Source organism: Sebastes fasciatus, chromosome 4 (assembly GCF_043250625.1).
Source record: "Sebastes fasciatus isolate fSebFas1 chromosome 4, fSebFas1.pri, whole genome shotgun sequence".
In the NCBI taxonomy this organism is placed as follows: domain Eukaryota; kingdom Metazoa; phylum Chordata; class Actinopteri; order Perciformes; family Sebastidae; genus Sebastes; species Sebastes fasciatus.
Window position 1 is genome coordinate 11,863,336 of NC_133798.1, and position 25,256 is coordinate 11,888,591.

At 39.1% G+C, this 25,256-nt stretch overlaps 1 protein-coding gene across 1 annotated transcript in view; it reads right to left on the reverse strand.

Annotated features, from left to right (window-relative positions):
- Positions 1-14,648, reverse strand: part of il34 (interleukin 34) — a 43,465-nt gene extending 28,817 nt beyond the window's left edge. Inside the window, exons 1-2 of the mRNA XM_074631970.1 lie at positions 14,370-14,648; positions 3,407-3,706 (exon numbers count right to left, since the gene is read on the reverse strand). Of these exons, the coding sequence (XP_074488071.1) occupies positions 3,407-3,452 (46 nt within the window). The 5' untranslated portion in view covers positions 3,453-3,706; positions 14,370-14,648. The remainder of the gene's footprint in view (positions 1-3,406; positions 3,707-14,369) is intronic.
- Positions 14,649-25,256: the final 10,608 nt, after the last annotated feature.

The window sequence follows — 25,256 nt, forward strand, 5'->3', positions numbered from 1 at the left end:
TGAGCAGCTTTTGAACGCCTCATAATAATAACTGAATGGCACCTCTGTTAATGTTAGTAGTTCCATGATTTATCCAAGCAGGACTCGGATGCCCACCAGCTGCTAACAGGTAACGTTACTAACTCTCCTCCTGCTGATTTCAACACAGGTTTGTTGTTCACAGTGTAGCATTATCAGGGAAAAAATAGGGTGTATTCCCTCAGGTTTAGTAGCGTCATGCTGTTGAGTGCTTTTTTTTTCTCTCCGCCGTGTCTCCGGTCCCAAACAAACTGAAACATGATACAGCGTACGTATTCCGTCATTTTGCATGCGTAACTGTGGGAAAGCATCAATGCAGAGGAATCGACAGTCACAGAGGCATGAGATTCCGAGAAATTGGACAAGTAAGAACCCGTTCTTAACGGGAACTGGTTCTCTATTCCCATCATTAGCGTTTTCCTTGCCTGCCAAAGTGGCAGATGGCCTGCCGATTTTACCCGCCACTGCCAACAATTTATCCGAATTCTAGCGGTTAGTGAGAAAATTCATATTTTTGGTGGTTTTGGTGCACTGATACAAGTAAAAACACACTGGAAGAGGTTAAAACATATTTATCAATGCTAAAATTTTACTTTGTTCACAGATTTTAGGATGGTGTTATATGGGGATGATATATATATATATACATATAAACCTGTCTTCACCCTACTACACTCTGACTGCATGGGGAAAAGGTTGTCATTTAAATGGTCCAAAACTAAAGCCTGTGTCAAGGGAGGTTAACCTGAGGTCATATTGTCTTCATTAATCTCCTCAGCTGATTCAGCAGTATTTATTCTCAAACATATTATCTAAGTCAAGTTAAGAGAGGTTAAATTTCTTTGAACTCTTCAAACCTCATCTATCTCACAAAGACAATCAGTCATGTTTTTTATGGATCAAGACAAAGAGGTCAGTTAAGGCGTCTAGCTTGAGGGGCATACACTACTGGTATTTTTATGGTCAAAAGTGAACAGCCCACAGATGGTGCCAGGCTCTGTGACACAAAGGTTAAGACCCTGTCAAACTTATCTTGTTTTAGAAAGGCTGACAAAATCTAAATCAAGCATGTCGACATTTTTCTACCCATGACAGGGTTTCACAATGAGGAAAACACCCACGCACTGTGCATTCCAAGCTATTTATCAGGTAATGGTAAAAATGTGAACACACCTGTATCATTTCGTGATGATATTCGTGATGACACGTCATGTGAAGAAGAAAATGCAATTACTAATAGTGTTAGTATGTTATCTTGATATTGTCTTTGTGTACTTTGATTAAGTGCCTGCTTTTCTTTAGTGCGTTGTGAAACAATCAGAAAATAATTTATTTCTTTGATTTACTGCTTTGTTTTCACTAAAACCGCTCCCTCTCTTCAGTCACTATAGCTCGCTCCACTATCACTGCTCTCTCTCTCGCTCTCTCTCCCTCTCTCCCTCCCTCCCTCGCTTGTTGAACTAAGGATAATACTAAAAATAAATATGGAAATAGAAATGAATAAAAAAATTAACACTGCAGGGTGAAATATTGATATTCCTAATTTCCAGACCGCACTAATGATTCACAAACATCCTCAATGATTTTTCAATAATACAGTAGCCTATGTACGACACACAGGTCTGGCATTTTACAGTATTATGGATTAATCGATTAATGTAGAAAATAATCAGCAGATTTAGTTAGTTGTGTCCATAACCAGATTTGTTTAAAATATCTACAGGCCATGCACCTGAGCAGCTTCTCCTAAAAGCAACCTGCTATTCCGTAGTCCATAGGTCAACTAAACATGAGTATACTGTACAGTAGCACAAATGTGCTTTCAAGGCATATAAGGACATTTTCGAAAGGCTTATGGCATAGCCTTGTGCTGTTACAACTAACAGTGTTTGACTATGTTTACATACAACAATGATATCAACTGCTGCCAAAACAGATTAAAGCAATAGTCACATTGCTTTAGCCACTGACCAGACTGCAGCAGGGCACTGACAAATCCTGTCACACATACCTTATTAATTGTGGAAGCAACACATTTTCTGTCCCACAATATCATATTCAACCAAAACTATCAGCAGTTTAACAGGTGAAAACAAATTTGTCTTTAGTACGTGTGAACTGTTTGTGAAGCGCCTTGTTAGCGCAGGACGTCACTTACTCCTACACTCCTGCAAACCTACGGTGCCTGTATGTGGAGTACTGAGTTACTGAAAAGATATGGAATAGAGCTGTAGGGTTACAAACTACTGAGTTGACAAGTTTAAATATGTTTGTGTGGTTATTTACAGCCTGTTGCTGTTGGTGCAGGACAAAAATCAAGTTATTACATCAGATACAGCAAGCACAATGCCTTGACACTGTTTGATACTCTCAAATTAGGGTCTGCCAATGGAACATACACATCGTTACTGCAGCCTGCCTGACCTCAAGATATGTGAATGAAAATGGGTTCTCTGGGTACCCACGAGTCTCCCCTTTACAGACATGCCCACTTTATGATAATCACATGCAGTTTGGGGCAAGTCATAGTCAAGTCAGCACACTGACACACTGACAGCTGTTGGTGCCTGTTGGGCTGCAGTTTGTCATGTTATGATTTGGCATATTTTTTATGCTAAATGCAGTACCTGTGAGGGTTTCTGGACAATATTTGTAATTTTTTTGTGTTGTTAATTCATTTCCAATTATAAATATATACATACATTTGCGTAAAGCAGCATATTTTCCCACTCCCATGTTGATAAGAGTATTAAATACTTGACAAATGTCCCTATAAGGTACAGTTTGTACAGATAAAAATGTGCATGACCAATCATATGGTTAATTGCAATAAAAAATGTAATTACCGTTATGCCTATATGTAAACTGAAAAAGTTATTGGTTGCTGCAATTGCTGGCCACAAAGAGATCCCTTTTTAAAACAATTTCAATGTAAGTGAAGGGGGACAAAATCTACAGTCCTCGTTCTGTGTAAAAACAAAAATTCCAAAAGGCAGAGTTTGACAAATCAAGCGGGTATGTTCCAAAGTTAGTCTTTTTAATATTCCCTCTTTGTGTTACTTTCCCTCTGCCGTGGCTCAGCAAGCAAACACCGTCCATTGAATAACCAAGAGGGAATTTCATACTAAAATAACAGTGAATTTTGGAAGCTGCACACTTGATTTGTCTAACTCTGCCAGACTGTTGAAGCATCATATCAGCCTCAACTGAACCTGTTGATTTTGTCCTACCTTTCAGATACACACTGCCCTTTTACACTGGGACACAAACAAAACCCAGCTCAGCACCAATTACAGCAAGGGCAACTGCGCGCACACACACACGCACGCACGCACGCACGCACGCACACACGCACGCACACACACACGCGTGTGCAGATGTCTCTTACCCAAAAGGCCTCCCAACAGGTAGACTGAGGTGGACAGTTGGACCATAACTCTTGAGCTTAAGTCCTCGACTCCACAGTGCTTTAGTCTCAGCACAGTGTGTAAACACACACACACAGGGCCGGCCACGCACGCAACACTGGTGTCTGCAACTCTTCTGTGTGTGTGTTCGGTGGGACACACATGGGTTATCGGGCTTCAGGTCTTCATTGCATCGTTGAGCATCTCTGGAACATGCCAGCAGAGACAGATCCTGGTGTTTATGGCTCTTGTGCTTTTGTTGTCTCCCTGCTCCTGACAGTCTGAAAACAAGAGACAAAAAAACAGTCAGGGAGCCCGATAGCACAGAGACAGGGGGGGGGTGGGGAATGCCAGTCAACCTCACTGATGAGTTCAAGCATGAAAAGTCTTTAAATAAATACAAATTTCCACATATTTTGATATGGTAAACCTATGGCTGCCTAGAAGGTGGAATGTGTGAAGATAAACTTCAGCCAAGGCTGACATCTGCAGCACCTGGCCTATCCTGTCACTTAATTAAAACTTATGATCTTGTTTTCAAACCCCTTGGCAATCTGTCAGCTGTCATGTCAAACCCGCACCAGCCTCTTCTGACTCACGCAGCATCTGACCCAGACACAAGCACTGATTGATTTAGTTGGAAAACGTTATTCCAAAGGCAAATCCATTCCCATTTGAATGTTTGTCTCTTCAGATATGTTCTCCTCAGGCCAAAGGAATCGTTCTATCAGATTGTTTGGACCAGCTGTTCATTCACTCATTCATCACAGCCAATATCTCTGATTCTGATGAGCTGTGGGGATATCACGCATCTCACCAATGTTCAAAAGCCCATTCTGAAAAAACAACGCTGAAAAGTGCACACTGCATTTACAGATTTAGGATGTGTGATACAATTCGGCCTACAGTTATAGTAGTTGTTCAAAGGCATCAACAAAATGCTGCCGACAATCAGGTTAAAAATGTTAAAGTACAGCCGTTCAGAATACTATTTATCATTTAAACAGCTTATAGAATTATTGAATGTTTTTAAACTGATAAATATCAGATGGTCAGCTGAGTATGAGGATAAGGGCTGCCACTAATGATTATTATCGATATATATCAATATATCGGTCGGCTGATCGGGAAAGTAGGTCCACCACTTTAGTCCAGACTAAAATGATTTAACTATTGGACGGATTGCCATGAAATTTCGTAAAGACGTTCATGGTCCCCAAATTAAGAATCCTGCTGACTCTGGTGATCGCTTAACTTTTCCTCTAGCGCCACTAGCAGGTTCACATTTTTGGTTGTTATTGAAATATCACAACAAATATTGATTGGATCATTGTGAAATTTGGTGTGGACATCCGTGCCCCCCTCAGGATGAATTGTAATAAATTAAAAAAATATACATATTTTTATTTACATCAGGTCAAACTTATCATTACCAGCCATGACAGTGACGCTGTTATTGTTTTCACCTTGTGTGTCTTTGGTAAGATTTTGTGGCGACGATAGCGTCAAAACCATGCAAGATGCACTTTACTGGTGTGAAGTTGACATCAAAATGAAGGTCGAGGTCAAGCTTTACACCCCTAGCCTGATTTTGAATCATGGTCTCTAGTTACTAATAGCAAATGTTGGCACGTTAACACACTTAACTACGATGGTGAACATGGTAAACATTATACATCAGCCTGTTAGCATTGTCACTGTGGGCATGTCAGCATGCTGATGTGTAGCATTTACCTCAAAGCACCAAAGTAGTCATTTTTAAGCGCCTCTTCAAATTGCTTGTTTTGTCCAAATCCCAGGGAGATGTAATTTGAAATAACATATAACAGAGAAAAGCAGCAAATCCTCACATTTGAGAAGCTGGAACCAGAGAACGTTTGACATTTTTGTTTGATAAATTACTTAAATGTTTATTCTATTATAAAAATTGTTGTCAATACATTTTTTGATTAATTGTTTCAGCACTAATCAGGATGCAACATGTGTCACTGATCAACATGTTTTATGATAAGTATAATCCACTGACAAAAGTCTGGGTGTTAAACAAAGTCTTTGTCTGCCCGGCTATACTGACTAAATAGCATGGATTGATGTAAGTCAAATAGTCATTAAAGAGAGAGAAATTTGAGCTAAAGTAGCACAAATTAAAACCATCTGCAGGGAGTCCGGCCACTTCCTCTGAGCACTTCTTATATAACGAGTTAGGAAGAGAATCCACTTCAGAATTCATTTCTCAAAGAAGAGAGATGATGTTTTGTTTTGTTTTGTTCTGTTCTCTTCACAAGTTCAGATGTAAGAAGAAATAGAGCTCCAACTAATGCATTGCCTTTATTACATTAAAATGTGAAAAGGCTTAAACAGTGGGGTTCAGGCACGGAAACAAGCAATCAACCAAAAATGAAAAAACACAGAAAACAAAAGGAATGTTGAGCAGCAACCAACAGCTTGACTTATAGCCACCACAAACAAACTCTCAACTTTCTCGGCCTATAGCTTACATTAGCCACCTGTGTGTTTGTGCCACTAACCGGGGTTTGTACGCTTTTACAGTTTGTTTATTGGTTTAATTCCAAAGTGGCAGAAATGAGAAAACAACCCGCATCTTCATCACATCCTCCCCACTTCCAGGAAACCACCCCACCAGGAGGAGAGTGGTTGGAACTCGGCAGCCCTGGGAGACGGACACCCAGCCGGCGGCCGCAGCAACTTTAATTTACTGAGTCACAGCGGGCTGATGCGTGCTGGGTCTAACCTGTAAGAGACTGGTTTTAAATACCCCTTCACAACATCTGGGCGATATTACATGGGTGAAGGACAACATCTGCAGGTAGACACCTAAAACATACATCAGTGTTTCCACTTCAGTCATTCAGTCACGGTGGTATGACAGCTACACCTGGTTTTCATCCCCCTATGCATAATATTGCCTAATGTAGCCTATTAGGCTAGACAGCAATACAGAGAAAATATCTATAATATACCTTAATGGTTACAGAAAAAGTATGTCGAGAAATAAAGGTAATAGAAAATTAAAAAATTGTTACTCAGATATTCAGATATTACTGTAGTGGGTTTCTAAAAAATTTCAAAAGTGTCAAGCCACACTTTCTAAAATGTACTCTCTGGTCCCCGTGTAGTAAAACAGATTCATAATATTCATAATGTCTATAATCCAGTGTGGGTGGGATGGAGGGGCAGAATCCTTCCACTTAAGTAAGATAACTCATTCAGCCTGTAAAGAAGTAAAAGCCAACAAGTAGGGCTGAACAATTATTAAGAATTTTATCGAAATCACAATATGAACTGGTGCAATATCCAACTCATAGGACGTGTAATATTTGTTAAATGCAAAGTATGTGTCAAAATACCATTCTGAATTAAGTATTGTGGTGCTGCAGAGATGTCCGGCCTACAAATCGTATTCCACAGTCTTAAGAACAAGTTTTTGTTTGGTACAGTTTCACGCAAAATAATCACAACATAATCATTTTAATATATTTTGATATTTTGAACTGATTGAAATCATTTTGCTGTGTACACAGTTACATATAACTTCTTAAATGTAGAGAAATCCATATGCCAACATGCATTGTAGTCTTGTGCACATTTTAATTGTATTGTAGGGTTTATGAAATTTCATTGTTACAATGGATCATAATGAAAAACAGACCATAACGTTTAGCTTGTCTAATACATGTTAAACACACAGTTCCTACTGCAGTATGACCGATGTTTGTGTACATTTAAAGACCTGACAAAGTGCAGGGCTGGAATGAGCGACAGTGATCAGAGCTGATGCAGCCGCCTCTTCTTCTGCAATGATATAGGCTATTCATTATCGTATGATAGTTTCTCAAAGTGCAGCCCACGAGCCAATGGTGGCCCTCAGAAACATTAAGTGCAGCCCCCGAATGTGACATGAAATGCATGCATTATAGTTTAATCATACGTGGTCCATTTTTGCTCAATACGGGATTGTGAGCATTTCCATTGCCTCTCGACGGTTCTCATCATGGTGACGGTGAGCTAACAGTGCTTAGAGCGCTAAGCAGTGCAAATAATGGTGAAAGTGCTGACAGAGCTAACAGTGTGTGCTAACAAACCAGAGGGTGCGCTACGCTTCCTTGACGAAACCTAAAGAATTCATCCTTATTCTAAATTTGGGCCAGGAAAAACTGGCATGGCGATATTCACAGGGTTCCCTTGACCTCTGACCTCAAGATCTGTGAATGAAAATGGGTTCTATGGGTACCCACGAGACTCCCTTACGGCCATGCCCAGTTTATGCTAATCCCATGCAACTTGGGTTGCATGCAGTATTTCTGGTGTGTTCTTAATCCTATAACGGTTTTCCTAACATTGCATTTTTTTAAAATCGCAATATATCGCCTTGCTTGCAGTATCGCAATATATTTAATCGTCACCCCTGTATCATGATACTAATGGTATCGCCAGATTCTTGCAAAAACACAGCCCTAATAGCAAATAATGGATTTCTGCAATATCAATGCTCTGTATATTGAATTTAGCACCTTTATTACTTTCACTTTCATAACCTACATTTAATTCACTACTAGGCTACTGCGTCAAACTGCGCCCTCCACACACACACACACACACAAACACAAACAAGCACACACATGGAGCGAAGTCAGCGAACAGCAGCAGAGAGGCGGCGGTGGAGACAGTGAAGTGATGAACTACGATTGTTAGAGTAAGTGCAATAAAACCTTTGCAAGTAAAAGGCCAATACTTTATCAATAAACCTGTTCAACAAACATGAACATGTAAAACATGTAGAAAAACGATATTTCAATCTGCTCTGTCCTCTGTCTCTCATCCACTATGCACACGCCGCTATGTTTTACACAAGTACTAGCTCAACTAATAGTGAACTGTTACAAACAAGCTAAAACAAAAGCTGCCTGTACAGTATGTAGTCTAACTGTTTAGCTTAGTTTGCCATGTATCTCAAAATTCTTGTAGACTTATCAGCTGGCTGGCACAAAGCAGCCCCTCCTCTCTCTACCAGCGGTATCTGCAGGCAGTGAATCACATCAGCAGCGGGAGGAAGACAGAGGACAGGAGGAAGGACTGATACTGACTGATATCTGTGTTCTTCATTCTTTATAAACTTCAATAACCTCTGTATTGTGATGTCAGGGATATTATTTATCTTTATTGTGAGATATTAATGAGTTTATATAGTGAGTTTTCTGTTGTAAACATTACTGTTGCTGCTCTAGAAACAACATTTAGTTATATTTAAAATATCCCTAAATTCTCTAGCTAAAAAGTCCGTTAGTGAGCCCAGCGTTATGGCTCAACAGAGAAGTTCTAATTTCTCCTCCTTAGAGAATAACTTATAAGGCCGAATTAATGGAGCAATATGGCCAAATAATAAAAGATAAAACAACAGCACAGTAAGGCTAAAACTTTTTTCATAGTAAGTAAAAAAGAGACTTCCTGTTGGTCCGATCTTCCTGTTCAGCTCCATAACTGTTTCCTTGCTGAATCGGTATCCTCAGATTAATTCAGCAGCAGCATCATAAAACTCCATTGGGCTGAGTCTGTCACTTAACTAAATACAGGGTTGGGAGCATTTCTATTGCCTCTCAACGGCTCTCAACATGGCAACGGCTAGCCGGTGGCTCGCAGCTAACAGTGCTAACAGAGCAAAAAACGTCGAAAGTGCTGACAGAGCGAACAGTGTTTACATGAAGTGGAACTGGACCTCAATCTAGGTTTAAAATCTGAATCGGTGTTTAAAAAGAGGTTTAAATTTAATCTTTTTTTAAGTTTGGTGCAGCGTGATTTAAAGTTAAACAATGATGATGACAATGATTTAATTGGGTTTAAAATTATAATCCTTGTTGGTGCAACCCAGCCATAGGCTTAGTGTGTAAAGCTGGTTGAAAATGGGAGCAACTGCACTGGCTGGATATTGTTTTACACACACTCAAACGCAGTCTAAATTTAGATGGCTGAATTTCAATTTCAAAACATGAACCTGACTTATATAGCCTACATGTTGACCCTTAATCTATAGAAAATGTGTTTTAGTTCAGTTTTTTTTTTACAGCACATGTGCGCAAATCTGAAGGAGCAGTAGTGCACCGCAAACTGAAAAACACTGGTCAAGGCTTTTTGTTTTTCCTAACCAGCGGCTGTCACGCTTTAATCAGTGCTCCCAGCATGTCCACAACTTTGGCAGCATTTAACGTAAACTGCATGCACACATCTAGTTTATAGTTGGACCAGAAGGAACACTTTGCCTCACAATCAGACATCACAGGACTAATGAAACTGGACAATCTGTAACGCTCACATCTGCAGCCATCCATGCAGATTTTTACAAGAAACCCCCAGAAAACACACAGCTGAGCACAGACAGCTTCCACCCATCCTCAATGCAGTTCCCATTAGCTGATTCTATAGCATAAGGTCTATTTGCAGTTCAGAGGAGTCCTGCTGCACTGGCACATTTTCAACTCTAACCTATGTTTGAGCAGCAGAGCACCATCTTCACATATGGTTAACAGACGTGCCCCCTAATATAGACAATATGTTTGTCCTATCACATTCGGCACATAGAAGATCTTGCACCGTCTGACGAACTACGAGGTAATTTTAGATGTAACTCTGGTGCTCGGTGCAACTTCACAGCAAGCAGCAGAAAGACTATCAAGATAAAAGGCAGGTATATTAGTTTCACACTGTCGGAGAGGTGCAACTTTGTGATCTTTTGGAAGCTGTGGTTTGTCGTGTTGTTGTACGGGAGTGCATTATCTTTAAAGGTGTTTCTAATAAATAACCCTGTTGAGCAGAATATTGGAAACATCTCAGGGGAGAGAGCAGAGGCATTCCCTATATATGATTCAGCCTTACAGAGCAGCAAGCCCACCGCATGCTGTCCGTGTCTCGTCAATCAAATGTTCCGATTTCAAGCAAACGCCATCAAAACTCAGGAATGCTTCTGATGTTTTGGTGGAAAAGGAGCTACTATAAGCTGTAGAATCACTGGTGAATGGCACTGACTAGTCACACTCACTAAAATGCGTCTCCTCTGGGACTGAACATTTATGTTACACTTCAATGCAACATATTGATGGACGTATCAATGATATTCTTCATAGTTAATTGAAAAGACTTTTAAAGGTGTCTCAGTATTTACTTAATATTTATATGTTCTACTTATCCAGACATCTCAATGATGAGTCATTCCTTCTGTTTCTCGCCCTCAATCTGTTATTCTCTCTTCAAATATTTGCCTTCCTCCTCATCTCTCTCTCTCTCTCTCTCTCTCTCTCTATCGCCCCCTCTTCATCTAGCTTTTGACAAACTCATCCCAGTGCTCAACAGCTACACATTGCACCTCAGTGAGTAGCCAGCTGACAAACTCGATGAAGTCATTGTGGCAGGCAGCCAAGCAGCAGGGATCAACAAATGACTGAACCCAACTGTTGGTTTCACAGCCAGCAAAAATGGAACAGTGTGGAGGTTTGCAATTACAGCATGTGTGGTCACCTCAAGACGCAATAGAGGAAGTTACAGCTAGTTTTCATTAAGTATCCGTTTGTTCCACTGAGAGCAGGAAGATTAGCAATGACAACATCCCTCTGTATGTTTGTCTGTCTCCTATCTGTGTGAATATTGTGCTTGAGATTGACTGACTTTGATACGATACGCTGCCTAAATATTTCGATACAAAATCCTAAAACATCAGGAAACGTAATGGAAAAAAATTTATTAATTTTAAAAAGTAATATGATGTTCCCTCTACTTAAGTTAATGTGATTTCTTTAATAGATAACTTTGCAACCAGATATCACTTATTAAACAGTGTTTAATAAGGATTCTTTTGGTAAAACAGCACCCCCGCCGGTGCATCAGTATCAGTTCAGGCAGAGAGTGGTACTGCAGAGGTGTTGATAAGGGAAAAGCTGCTTAAATCAGAAAACCACAGTAACTGTAGAAAGTGCTGTGTTGTGTCAAAGTGGTGTTTGTGAAGAGAATGTCGCTCTTGCCGCCGGACTGCTTTTCCTTTCCGTCTATTTAACGTTACGGGGAAACACAGTAAAATAATATTTTAACACTTGATCTTTGGTGGATTATGTGTTTGCCGAATTACAGGAGATGCTTTGACAGATTCAGAGAAGATGACGAATCTAATGTTATCGGTACATTCTGTAGGTAATTAGAGCCGCGTTGTTATTTTCCTTGTTTTTTTTAAGGGAGTTCTGAGGACACAGACGCCAGCTCAGAGCGGGAATGTGCAGCCGGTGAGCGGTTCATGACCTGCTTTAATCTTCTATTCAACTTCATTTGTTTACTCCATCCTTCTGGTTAGTGCTAGCTATATCCCGGGACCCGCAGTTTATTTTTTGACCTACGGCTCTCACAATACAAATAAAAATGGGGATATCGTACCGTCTTTAACGGCAGGGTATTGCAATACCTTTCTAGTATCGGTATACCGTGCAACACTAATTGCTTCTTGTGCATTTGTGCAGCCTGTCCTCTCTCTCTCTCTCCTCTCTCTCTCTCTCTCTCTCTCTCTCTCTCTCTCTCTCTCTCTCTCTCTCTCTCTCTCTCTCTCTCTCTCTCGAGGTTACATGGTGGAGAGGAGGGCGTGAGGCTCAGGCTCCATCTGTTCGGCAACACCTGGAAGCTGCTTGATCCTCCTGGATCCATCTTTTTCATATATATCACATTATATGTATCATTGATCATTTATTTGTCATATGGATTGTCTATGTTGTAATTTCATTACGTTTCTACTCTGAACGATTTAAAAAAAACCAATTCTAATTGTGATTATTTTGACTGATGTTGCAATTGCTATATTATTTACGATATTAGAAGGAATGATCATTTTTACATGATAATTCTCATTTTCATTGACAAACATTAAAATGATTACTGTGTGATTTTTGCGCCAAACAAAGATCTTTCCTAATTATGTAGAATATGATGTTTAGGCCAGGACATCTCTGCAGCACCACAATATTTAATTCAAAATGGTATCTTGACACACATTTCACCTTTAACAAATATTGCACCTCCTGCGATTTGAAGGTTGCAGCATCTTATTGCGATTTCAGTTAAATTTTAATTCATTGTGCAGCCGTACTCGGTACACACAATATTTATGGTTATATTGGGCTACATAAATAAAATTGACTTGACAATAAATAACAGCAGTGGAAAAAGGGTAAATGCAGGTTTCAAGGCAGTGTGGCAGGCAGTGTCTGGCAGTGTCTTTCAAATTGCCCCATGCTTTTTTTAATGCTCAACTCTGCATCAAAAGGTTAAAGAAGGTGCAAATTATTTGAATGAATCCGAACACTTTGCACTTGGGGGACAGTAGGGGGATGGCAGGGAAGTTGTTAACTCCTTGTAGCCCATTCAAAGACTCCCATGACCCATGGGTGCTGACGATCTCGACTTTGCCTCATGCTCAGTAACTAAGCCTAAAAATGATTAATTTTGAAAGACTTGACCTTGATACACTAGCATGGGGATAATACTACGTCTGAGTAAAAAATGAATGAATGAAAAATCACATATAATTTAATTTTTTGGCAGATTCTTGAGGGTTCAAATCCTAGGATTTGGCTAATTTTAACAATATTTTTCTTATGTTATGTTGCAGATTCAAACAGTATATATTATCATTATACATATACCATCTCCAGAGCTGAGTGTACAGCTCTGCTCACTGCTCATGTCACACATCTGCAGCCTACTGTAGTTGGCGGCGCATTGGCTCACATTACAGGGTCTGTGAATTCTTCCCTTCTTTTCAAGGACATACTGTATGACCATATGTATATAAATATATATACAGTACATACATATGCCAGATTATATAAATAGAGACTGAAGTAATGACTGGTGTTTCCCTGCCCTCCATCCTATTTACTTACTCGTTTGTTTATTTAGTGTGCTTCTTGAGAGCCCTCAATCCATCCATCCATATCGATTGACTCTAACCTCGACCTTATCCATGCATGTGTGAACCTCAACCTTATTCTAAACCTGACCCCAAAACGAGCCCTCAAACAGCCTGTGATGACGGGAGACTGTCCTCACACAAAAAAGAGTGTCATCACTTGAGGAACAAACCAGACTGGAAGTAGGCTCAAACACACACACACACACACACACACACATAAACACACATTGCTTGGGCTGACTCACTGCAGTTTTCCTCTTATTTCCTCTTGACCTTCTCTGTTGCCTGTAGCCAAATATAGAACAGAAGAGGGCCTATATATGGTGGTAGCATATAGGCAGGACGTCTAACTTTGCAGTAATAGAGGCTGTTGCCCTGCAGAAGCTGCAGAGGAAATATACCTGTTGCATTTGAATATCCTGGCCAAAAATGCTCATTCAACTGCATGAAAAAAAACTGAAGCACCAAGCCACCATCAGAAATAATGATTTACTCTTTTGGGAAGATTTTTCCCCTTTTGTCTCAGTAAGTTCAACCAGCAGCCTGACTACTTCTTAATTGTGAAACTTGAACTCTGTCCCTCCTATGTACTGTATGCCCTAGTTAGTGTTGAAATTGTTTGATGCGGATGTGTAGAGATCCCACAGGGAGATTCTGGTTCTCTCTTAGATCTATGACAGCTGCTGCTGCAAACTTTGGGAGTTGCATAACTCCATGCAGAGCTGAGCAACAGAGCGTATCTGCCTTGTAAACCTCATCAGCTGGCCCCGTATTGTCCTCGTGCCTCGCAATAAATAACTTACGCACCTGACGAAAGTGAAAGTACTGCTGGACAACTAGCCCATAACAGCTGCAGCCACACAGACACATGCGTCACAGACACACACAAGAGAGCACACTTGTGTGAGGGAAAAGTTTGAGAAAGGAAAACCCAAGAGACACATGGACACACACACGCATGGAAACACGCATGGACACACACGCACCTGGAGAGTCCCTCTGGTCCCGGCTCCCGGGATGCGTAAAGGCTAGATCCGCTCAGAGGTTTGCACGTTGTAATGAGCCTCTGTTACTTTAGAAGAAAAGCCAACCCGATAGCCATCCAATTCACAACGTCTATGAAAAGTCTGTTAAAGTCAGTAAAGGAAGTCCTTTAGTGGCTCTGTCCATCCACGCAGCTGTGGTGCGCTCTGTCTGTCTGTCTGTCTCTGTGCCTCTAAGTGCGCAACAGGCTGCTGCTCCTCCAGTCAACTACAAGCTGCACACACAAATACTGCCTGCCTTCAAAATAAAAGGGCACGCGTCTCTCTCTCTCTCTCTCTCTCTCTCTCTCTCTCTCTCTCTCTCTCTTTCTCTCTCTCTCTCTCTTTCTCTCTCTCTCTCTCTCCCTCTCCTTTCTCTCTCTCTCTCCTCTCTCTCTCTCTCTCTCTCTCTCTCTCTTTCTCTCTCTCTCTCTCTCCCTCTCCTTTCTCTCTCTCTCTCCTCTCTCTCTCTCTCTCTCTCCTCTCTTTCTCTCTCTCTGTCTCTCTCTCTTTCTCTCTCTCTCTCTCTCTCTCTCTCTCTGAAACACACAAACCCTTCCCTCTTTTAGCTAATTGGCCAACGCAAAATATCCTCCCCTTATCCAAAAATATGTCTTTAAAAAATGTGCCTATTGCCCATTCATCAGGGTTATCGTTGGCATTGCACTCTGACCAGTCCGTCTGATTTTATTTATCATCAGGTGTCACACTGTATTTTTGTTTCACATCCCAAATAACATGTGGTTTCAGTGACTCCCACATCTGCTCCTTCATTTCTTGGCATGTTGTAAAAGTATAGGCTAGAGGTGCTACAGGTAATTCGCATTTTCCTTTGAAATTGAGTTTTAACCGGAACTGCGGGTACCGTGCCCCATGTGATTTGACAGTAGCGTTAAAACGAGGTGGTTGTGCAGCAGGCTCTCCTCCTCTAACAGAGATCATTTGGTTAGACAAATAAAATAAGAAAAGTCTTACAGTTTTATATATATATATATATATATACAGTTTTGTTGAATAAACTTGCAATTTCTTGTTTTTAATCAAGTTAGCCAGTTTTATCATAGGGGCTTGCTTCCTCAATGTCATTTTTCAGGTGACAAATCAGTAGCAGCCTATCTCAAAAGAGGAACATTTCACACATGCCCATGGCCGAGATCAGATATAACCTTTAAAAGCCTCAGAGAGGGCAAAGGAGGACTGAGCACCCCTAACACGTTTCAGAGCTTTTGAACAAATGCAGGACAAATTCAATTATAGCTCATCTCAGTGAGATTTCACGATTATAAATCCAAATGTGACATTTCCGTTTCCATGTGTAATCTAATGAGTCTTTGTATCAGAGAATGTATCACGCAATTATGACATTGTATTTAGAGAAAAATAAGATAGACTGACAGAATGGCATCTTAGATATGTTCTGTTTGTTTGTTTGATGTTCTTTGTTTGTTTTGATGCGTTAAAGTGGCAGTAGGCAGTATATTTTTCGGCATCATTGGGCAAATATTCCATAATAACCTTTCAGCATATTGTAATTCAAGTGTTCTGAGAGATAATAGACTTCTGCTCCTCCTCATGGCTCTGTTTTTCGGCTCTAAAAAAACATTCCTATTGGCTGTGCTCCGGTCATGTGACCGGCGTTCCTTCGAGCCATCTCAACCTGATCTCCAACTAGGCTGCTTGGTCACAAACTTTCTCATTTTACAGCTAAACCGTGCACTACAAGATGATTCTGTAAAACATTTGAGGCAAGAAATAGGCATTAACATAACATAATATTAATTCATATTTGATCAGCGCTGCCTAGTTTGACCGTTTGGTTGGAGTTCCCGAGTGATTGACAGCCGGCTCTCATAGACGGTTGCTGGACAGCAGACCTCTGATCAGCTCTTACTGCTTGTTTTCCTCCAGTCTGTGAAATCTTGTAGATGCCGTTAGGAGCACCGGAAGACACAGAGGAACATGATTTTTTTCAGGTTACCTATTTCATGTACTACTGTCAGGATATAGCGACCGTTTTATAAAAATAACTTTTTTTAATCATATTTGCTTCAATCGCGCCTACTTCAGCTTTAAGCCGGCGGTCGCCACTGGAGACGAGGGGTGGGTCCACTCATAGGCCCACACAAATCAGGCCGCTGACAGGCCTCCTTCTGGGATTGTCCCGGGTTATGGCCAGGCCTGACTGTTCATAATGTTATTTCAGCTCACATCTCTCTCTCTCTCTCTCTCTGAAACACACAAACCCTTCCCTCTTTTAGCTAATTAGCCTACGCAAAATATCCTCTCCTTATACAAAAAGATGTCTTTAAAAAAATAGACTAGTTGCCTTTTTTAATTATTTCAATGAGATTGACCTGTTCCAATGTAGATTGGAAAAATCTGGTTTTCATCTGGGAGTGTTTGACGCATCCCGCTGGGCTCCGAGGCCCATGTGTCACCATTTTTCTAACAATGACCCCAACCTTAATCTGCAATGTGTTTTTTTACCCAACCTAAACCTTCATATCCTGTCCATCCAACAGCGATAACTTTCTATCCCTGATCTATATATAGACTATGTCTGTCTGTCTATCTATCTATTTGTCTATCTATATCTACTATATCTATAGGCTATATTTATGTATGTCTATCTATCTATCTTTCTATCTATCTATCTATCTATCTATCTATCTATCCATCTATCTATCTATCTATGGTCCATGGAGGGTGTCTGGCTGACTGAGCGTATAGGTCTACATGATGGAAGGATATTATTGCATTATTATAGACCACGAGAGCCAGATCACACCAAGACACTCAGAGCCAAACCTCCACCACAACCGCATGTGTCCCTCCCTCCTCCTTGTGTCCTGGCTGCTGAGCTCAGAGGGGAAAGCCCACACGAGAGCAGCGGCACAAACGCAGTCAGCTTAGCACGGCAGGGTTTTTTAGGAACATTTCCATTTAGTCATGAGGTCGTCTTTGATTTTGTTTTTAGCCAGATTTTAAAAAGTGACATTATTATTATCATTATTCTTATTCCAAGAAGGAGCTGGTCTATTCTCCTATTAAGTTAAAAGTTGCAACAAAATCTAGCCTATACGTTTTTAATGGGAAAATATATTGTCAGAGCAACAGACTCCAATGGCGCCACTTTCTAATAACTTATCCTTTACAATGGGTTTATATGAATGGGGTTAATGGGGAAATCGGGGTTGGTTGGCACACTTTTCACTCTCTGCTAAATTTCTCTGGCATAATTTATGTTAGAATATTCCAACCAGCAGCAAATGGAAGGTTACGGTCTTACTTTGTTTTAATGTGCACACGTTTTATAAAATTAGGTGATTTGGGATTAATTAATGTTATCCATTTGTGCCAACCAGCCCCATCATGGGATTTGTTGGCACAGTGTTAAAATGCTATAGTTACAAAAAAATGAAGCAACCAATAGAAACAATTGGAACATTTAATTCAAACAACCAGAAAACATGGACGTTTACTGTCATAGAATAGCTGCCCATTTAGAAAACCAAACAACATTTTTAAGCAGTGTGTAAAGTAGGAGTGTCTATCTACTTCTGCCTTTGACCAATGAAAATAATAAACTAACAAAATAAAAAAAAATGTAATCTTTCAAAATAGTTATTAATTTCTCAAAATACCCCAACAAAATCTACATTAACAGTTACATTAATGGACACATGCCAACCAACCCTGCTCACACTTGACCCAACTGTGTGATGAATTATGTTGGCCAGCTATAACTCATCACAGACTTTCAAATCTTATGATTAAAATACAGCTGATTCATATGTCTATTACCTAGAAGTAACACATTTCTAGTACCTCTATCTAACTCAGTTTTATAAAATGTTTAGTCCACAGACTACCTTTTTTATTTTCGATACTATAAAACAGAAATGTTACCCTCACCAAAAAAGTTAGTGACTTTATTTGTCTTAACATTCTGCAAATTTCACAACTGTTTCATGGGAAATCACAACTCTATTGCAGTAAATTGGCCAATGGCACCAAAATGAAAAGTTATTTTGTCATCGTGCGAGCCGCACTGGTCAAAATGTTTAGAGGATTTTCACCAAGGCAGTCAACCCTGGGAATGTTTCTTATATACAAATCTCTGTTTTGTTCTACTTTTTTGTTGAAACTGACTATTTACTCTCCTATACCAGAATGTCAGTACTGTCTAGCTGAATGCTGTGTATCGCACAGAGCTTTTTAGATTCCCTTTTCACCAGTAGGTCAAAGTTTACTTGGAAAAGTCGATACTGTAGTACACAGAAACAGGATATGTACATGTGTGTTTGTGTAAACAGTAAATGTGTGTGTTACAGTAAATGTATTTATGTATTATAAATAGAAAATTCACCTTTGATCTTTCATATAAAGTCATATACAGTGAACATAAAATTTGCCACAAAATGACATCCATGCCAAAAAGAAACTGCAACAATGAAAAAAGTTCAGTAAAAAATAACACATTATACCTTCTCACAGTAGCCTACATAATGTCATAGATGTATGGAATATACCTGTAGCCTATGTCTGATAGATTGTGATAATTGAATGGATCATTTTGCATGTGATGGCTCAAACTATGAAGGAATGTTTAGAAGTTGTGAAGAGGATGACGATTTCAATGAGTCAGCTCATCAGTTTTGGTCAGCGAGTCCTGTGGTCAAGTGTTTTTTGTGCAAATTGCAGACAATTACATTTTGTATTGTACTCTTTTATGTTCACTCACGTGCCAAAATGCATGCAATTTACTTGAATGGATAAGAAATTCTAATCAATTGTGAAAAACAAGCTAATTGTTCAGAGATTTTAATTTATTGATTTGAAAAAAATTAAGTCAGACCACATGAGAGAAACTGTAACATAGTTGATGAGTGCAGGTCAAGAAAGTGAGCATTTTGATGTTTTATTTTTGTTTGTGAGACCTTCAACGGACCAGAAAATAGCTGCGTGACAACCAACCCTGATCCCCCATTGTAACTAATGACTTTATTAATGGCTAATACATCATTTACGCATGCTTTATAGATAAAACTTTGGCGTTGTGAAAATTCTCTTTAGCTGTTTAGTTTGCCAGGTGGACTGACCAGCCAAACCAGCAATCTAAATGTTTTCTTATTAATGGCTTATAACAGATAAAAACCCTTTAAGAAGACTTATAATAACATGTATGTAATAACAAAAAACTATATATATATATATATATTCCTGACAGAAAAAAAGTAAAATGTTAGTAAAACCTTAGAAATGCTCTCTCCTCTGCCAACAGTAGTGATTCAGCTAGAAAAGCTTAGTGGCCAACAGTAAAAGGACTCTGTGGTTGTACTTGGATTTGTTATTGTGTCCAGCACTCCGTTTCCGTTGTTCATGGTTACATGAAGGCCACCTGAAGCTTGGGTAACAATATTAATCCTAATAGATTACGCCTTAACACACAATGAGCCGTTCTGCTGTTGTGTTTTTGTTGGTCAAATGTCTTGCCTAGAGACTGCCAAAAATAAGATATTCAGCTGTGTGTTTTTAAATTTAATGTGTTCCTTAAGAGCAAAGATGTGGGACCTTAGTTAATCAAATATTTGTTATATATGGACCCAGAAGGTGCTGGCATGTAATTACAGAGGAGAGTCACTGCCACAAGTTGTGGACACCAGCTCCACTAATGATGAAAACCCACACGGGGGGACTTTTGAGCTGAAAAACCAAAGTGAGCTCCATGACCTGCTCCTTTAAGTTGTTGGCATTGTTACTTAGCAGACTCTACATCACTGACAATCACTGCCCTCTGACGTGATGGATGAGTCACAAGTGAACTTCTGGAGCAGATGTTGACCAATGTTTGATCCTGCAGATGGAATGTTGATGAAACTAAAAGGGATGAAGTCTGTTGTTGTGATTGTGGTTTGTTACACAGACTGACATGAGAGGAAGCGACTGCACCATCAGAGAGGTTTACTGTTGCCTTGTCTAACGTGTCGACTGAACCAGTTGAGTTGGAGATTCAGTTAAGTGTTACAAATGCTATTGCATCATTGGAGTAAGTCATGCTAGCATCTCTATGACGCTGTACCTTTTTTTCTACTTATTCTTTATAATCTTATTTATTTATTTCTCACATCCCCTTTTACATCAAAAAGTATTTCAACCTTGGTTGACAGTTTCCTGTACAAGGGGTTACAATATTTATAAGGTCTTATATTCAAACAATTCAACATGAATATATGTATAAAAATATATTTAAAAAATTTAAATAATAATAACAACAACACTGAGCATACACCAGCGTAAATAACAAAGGCTACTAGTGTGGATAAGAAAACCTACTCTTACAGAGAGAACAGAAAATGACACATTAAAGACTACTCATTGGAACTCAGTTGGTACAAATTGTTACATAAAACCTATAATGTGTCAGAATTACCTTACATGAATATAGGAAAAGCTATCAGTACCTGCACAAATTCATAGCATAGACTAAATGATCAATTTATTTGGTACATCTGCACAATCAAACAGCCAACCTGTAAAGAAATATATTGACAACTTGGGAAATACTCTTATTTGCTTTCTTGCCAATTCCTTCAGTGTTCATTCCCGCTGGCCTGTAGAGCCACATGAGTGTATGTGTTTATGTAAACACAACATTCAAAAGTGTGGAATCACCTGCCACAAAAGCTTGATTGTGTACTTCAGATCATTTTTCATGCTTTTAGGTTGTAGAAAGTCCTCTTTACAAATACAGTAGATGTTGTTTTATATGAAGGGTTTGATTTGTACATGGGGAACAAAATGCTGTATAATCGTTCAATTGAAAGGGCAGAAAGAGATAAAGATGCCTCTAAGCAACAGTTCAATAAGAACAGAGGAACTAGTCATTGGTAGAAGAAATTGGAAGCTCAGCATCAAAATGTGTGCAGATTCAAATAGGAACAGGTTCCTGTTTCAGTGTCAAGTGCACAATAATGCCTATAACAAGCTGGAATTAACAGGCGCGTTGCTTTAGCAAGGCTCTTTTTCAAACGTCACTATAGAAATAGAAGATTAGTCTAACACTATTTGAATATCAGCTGAACATACTATGGACTGACAGTTTAAACCTGTTCAATCTAACCACTAAGTAAATTGCAGAGGGCCCAAAGAAAATTAGCTTCCTACAATATTTAGAGCCCAATTGACCCATTGCGGTTCAATAATCACTGACGCTTTTGTGTCAGTGATAATTGAACCGAATTGGGGAAAAAATTGTTACAAAAGTATTCTCTCATGAAACACAATTTCAGCAATGTGCACATGCCTCAAAAAACTCCAACTGCCTTCTAAGGGGCGGCTGTGGCTCAAAGGGTAGAGCAGGTCGTCCACCAATCGGAAGGTCGGTGGTTGATGTGTCCTTGAGCAAGACAATTAACCCCAAATTGCTTCCAAAGGCTTAGCCATCAGTGTGTGAATGAGTATTTAGATTACATCCTGAATGGGAAAGTTGGCACCTTGCATGGCAAGGTAATCAGTGTATGAATTTGTGTGTGAATGGATGAATGCTGTAACAAAATGACAAAATGAGAAAGTTTGCTCCGACTGGTGGGCGGTGCTTGGTATTTCCTCAACTGATCTCAACAAGGCTGCCGGGTCACAAACGTTCTCATTTTACAGCTAAACAGTACACTACAAGATGTTTCTGAAAACATTTTATGCGAGAAATAGGCATTACAGTAACAGAATATTGATTCATATTTGATCAGCGCTGCCTAGTTTGACCCTTTGATCGGATTTCGCGAGTGATTGACAGCTGCTCAGAGACGGCAAGGCAACAGCTCGGCTCTGATTGGTTGTTTTCCTCCGGAGGCACCGGAGGACACAGAGGCACATGATTTTTTTCAGATTACCTGTCTCATGCACTACTGTCAGGATATAATTACCGTTTTATAAAATAAACACTTTTTTTTATCATATTTGCTCCAATCTTGCCTACTGCTGCTTTAAGCCTACCTACGCTTTAAATGCAGAAATTCAGTGTCAGATTAGAATTAAATCTCCACGTCAGTGTTTTGTTGCATTTTCAGCCATCAAACATAGTCAAAATAGAGCTTCTTAATCCAAGGAGAGATGTCATTTATAATATCCTCTTAACATGAACTGCTGATTTATTTTAGTATAGATTTATAGATTTCAGCATTAATTTATGTGACATTTAATATTTAAAGGACAGGTTTATTATGCATTGATTATTCTGAATTATATTTGCAGTACAATATCTGACTATACAACAGGGAAATGTGCAGTATCCATTATAAACCGTCCTTATGTGAATTAAGACTGCATGACATTTTGATATTATTTTCAAAGAAAATACTCATTAAAAACTCATTTCAAGTGTCAAATGCACACATTTTCAAGCTCCAAGTGTAGTGAAGGTCAAAAGGCGTACAGACACAGCTTGATGTGTTTTCTCAGAACTCCAATTTTGGCATCAAGATAAAAGAGCTTTCTTTTGTACATAAAAGAAAGCGTGGGCATAGCTCAAGGCAAAAGCATGTGAGTTAGGTTTCAACTGATAGCTGAAGCTTGAGGAAATAAGAGACATAGTGAAAAACATTTACGGGATTCTTTGCTGTTTGTTAGACCAGGTAATTTATCTTCTCTCATATAATCGTAAAAATAGAGATGAAATATTTTGTATGACACGGTAAGGAAACGCAAATGACTCAGCTTCGTTGCCTTGGGAGCACCAGGCCTCTGTTGTTGTGATGATTACTGGACCCACCCTGAGGGAAAGTACATCCTGGAACACCCTTAACCCTCTGAGACCCACAATAGCATTTTTGTGTTTTTTAGGGCGGGATATGGGGTCTTCATAGGGAGATAGAAGGTCAACAGTAGATGTCACATAGAAGTGGTGTACATCATCTGAAAGCTGGGAACCTGTGTGTCAAATTGTTCTAGTCATAAATCAGAAATGAACATGAAATGATTAATTAATTAAATTAAATAAGGGTTTAGAACATTAAGATGGAAGTATATGGTGGCCATTGCCGTTCTCTATTATGTTTCATAAATTGTTGCAGCATTTTTTGGGTTGATACCATTTGTTACACAGATTTGGTGCTAAATTTAACCATTTTTTACTAATCGAGACTTGATAAAAATGATGAATAATCCCTCCAAAATACTACATTAAGACACCAAGACCTTGAGGAACACCATAGAAAAAGCCATGCTGTGATTTGTTATCAAAAACTTTTGACATTTGGAGATTTCTGCAAGAATTGTATTTTTCGGCAATTGGATGGAGATCACTTCTGTTCTGGAAACTGCTCCAGACCATTTAGACTAGGCGAAAATAACACATTTATGCTGCATTCAAAAAACTGCATGGCTTTTGTCCAAACTGCATGTGATTATCATAAAGTGGGCATGTCTGTAAAGGGGAAACTCGTGGGTACCCATAGAACCCATTTTCATTCACATATCTTGACGTCAGAGGTCAAGGGACCCCTTTGAAAATAGCCATGCCATGTATTTTACAGGCATTTACACTCTCTGCTGCCCTTAAATCACTGTGGTCAGCTGCATAAAAGGTGTCACCAACATTATAGTATTTGCACAAGGAACCCATAAAAGGTTCATGTTAGAGGATCAGAGCAGTCTGTCATTAGTTATCAAGAAAGCCTCAAGAGCCACCGAGCTATAGAGAGAGTTGGATGTTTATTTATGTATTCATTATAGTGAATCTATTCTTGGTCGAGTATAATATTGCTAGCAGTCTAGTCAAGTGATTCATGGCCAAGCTAATCTACAAAACAGCGCCTGAAAAGAGAAAAATCACTTATGTACAGTTAAAAAAATATGAAATTAAGAATTTTGTGGTATTATTTGGTTTATTTGAATCCTTATAGTGTTTAAAGAGTACAAACTGAACCAGATATCATGGTGTATTTATGGCCTCACACCAACATTTTTAACATCCACATTGCAGTAAGACAAAATCAGCCTACTAGCTCATCCTTGGGCAAAACGTTTTTATTTATTTGTGAAGAATGTAAACCCAGTAGATCTTTAGGAAGCAGTCAGTGCCTCTATCACAACCAATCGTGATGAAACTTTGGCTTCGATGCTGCACACAATCAGCACCAACTACCAGCTGACCTTAAATAGTCCTAACTTTAGACAATTACAAACTTCATTAAAAACACAGCTGATCTTTTCCTTTGATTGATGCATAATAACTTCTGGTCTATTATTATTGTTATATTATATTATATTATATATTCTACTTCAACCGATTTTATTTAGCTTTTTATTATATTTTTAAATGTTGTACATTTCTTCACCTGATATGTTGCATTTTGTATTTGCCTTGCCTTACTGTCATCTTGAAAATGTTATTATTAAAATAATAATATCTCAGCAACGATCATGCTTTTATATTTACTATGCCCAACTACTGTATTGGTAATTACTCTCCTGGTTTTAGTGAGAACTCTCAATCCAATTTAATTCAATTCTTTTTAATATAGCGTTAAATCATAACAGAAGTTATCTCGAGGCGCTTTTCATATAGAGCAGATCTAGACCGTACTCTAAAACTCTAGCAGCAGCAATAGCGCTGGGCGATTTTGCAAAATCTTCTATCACGATATAGGTCATTCCATACCTCGATAATGATATATATATCACAATCTATATGAAATTACTGTATCGAGTATTTTCTCATTTTAAGAACTTGAGTGCAAAATGAACACAACTGTTTTAAGTGAAATTATGGAGAAAAAATAAATATAAGCCTAGCCAACATCGCGATAGAAACAATATAGAAAAATATATACAATAGACATTTTTATATAA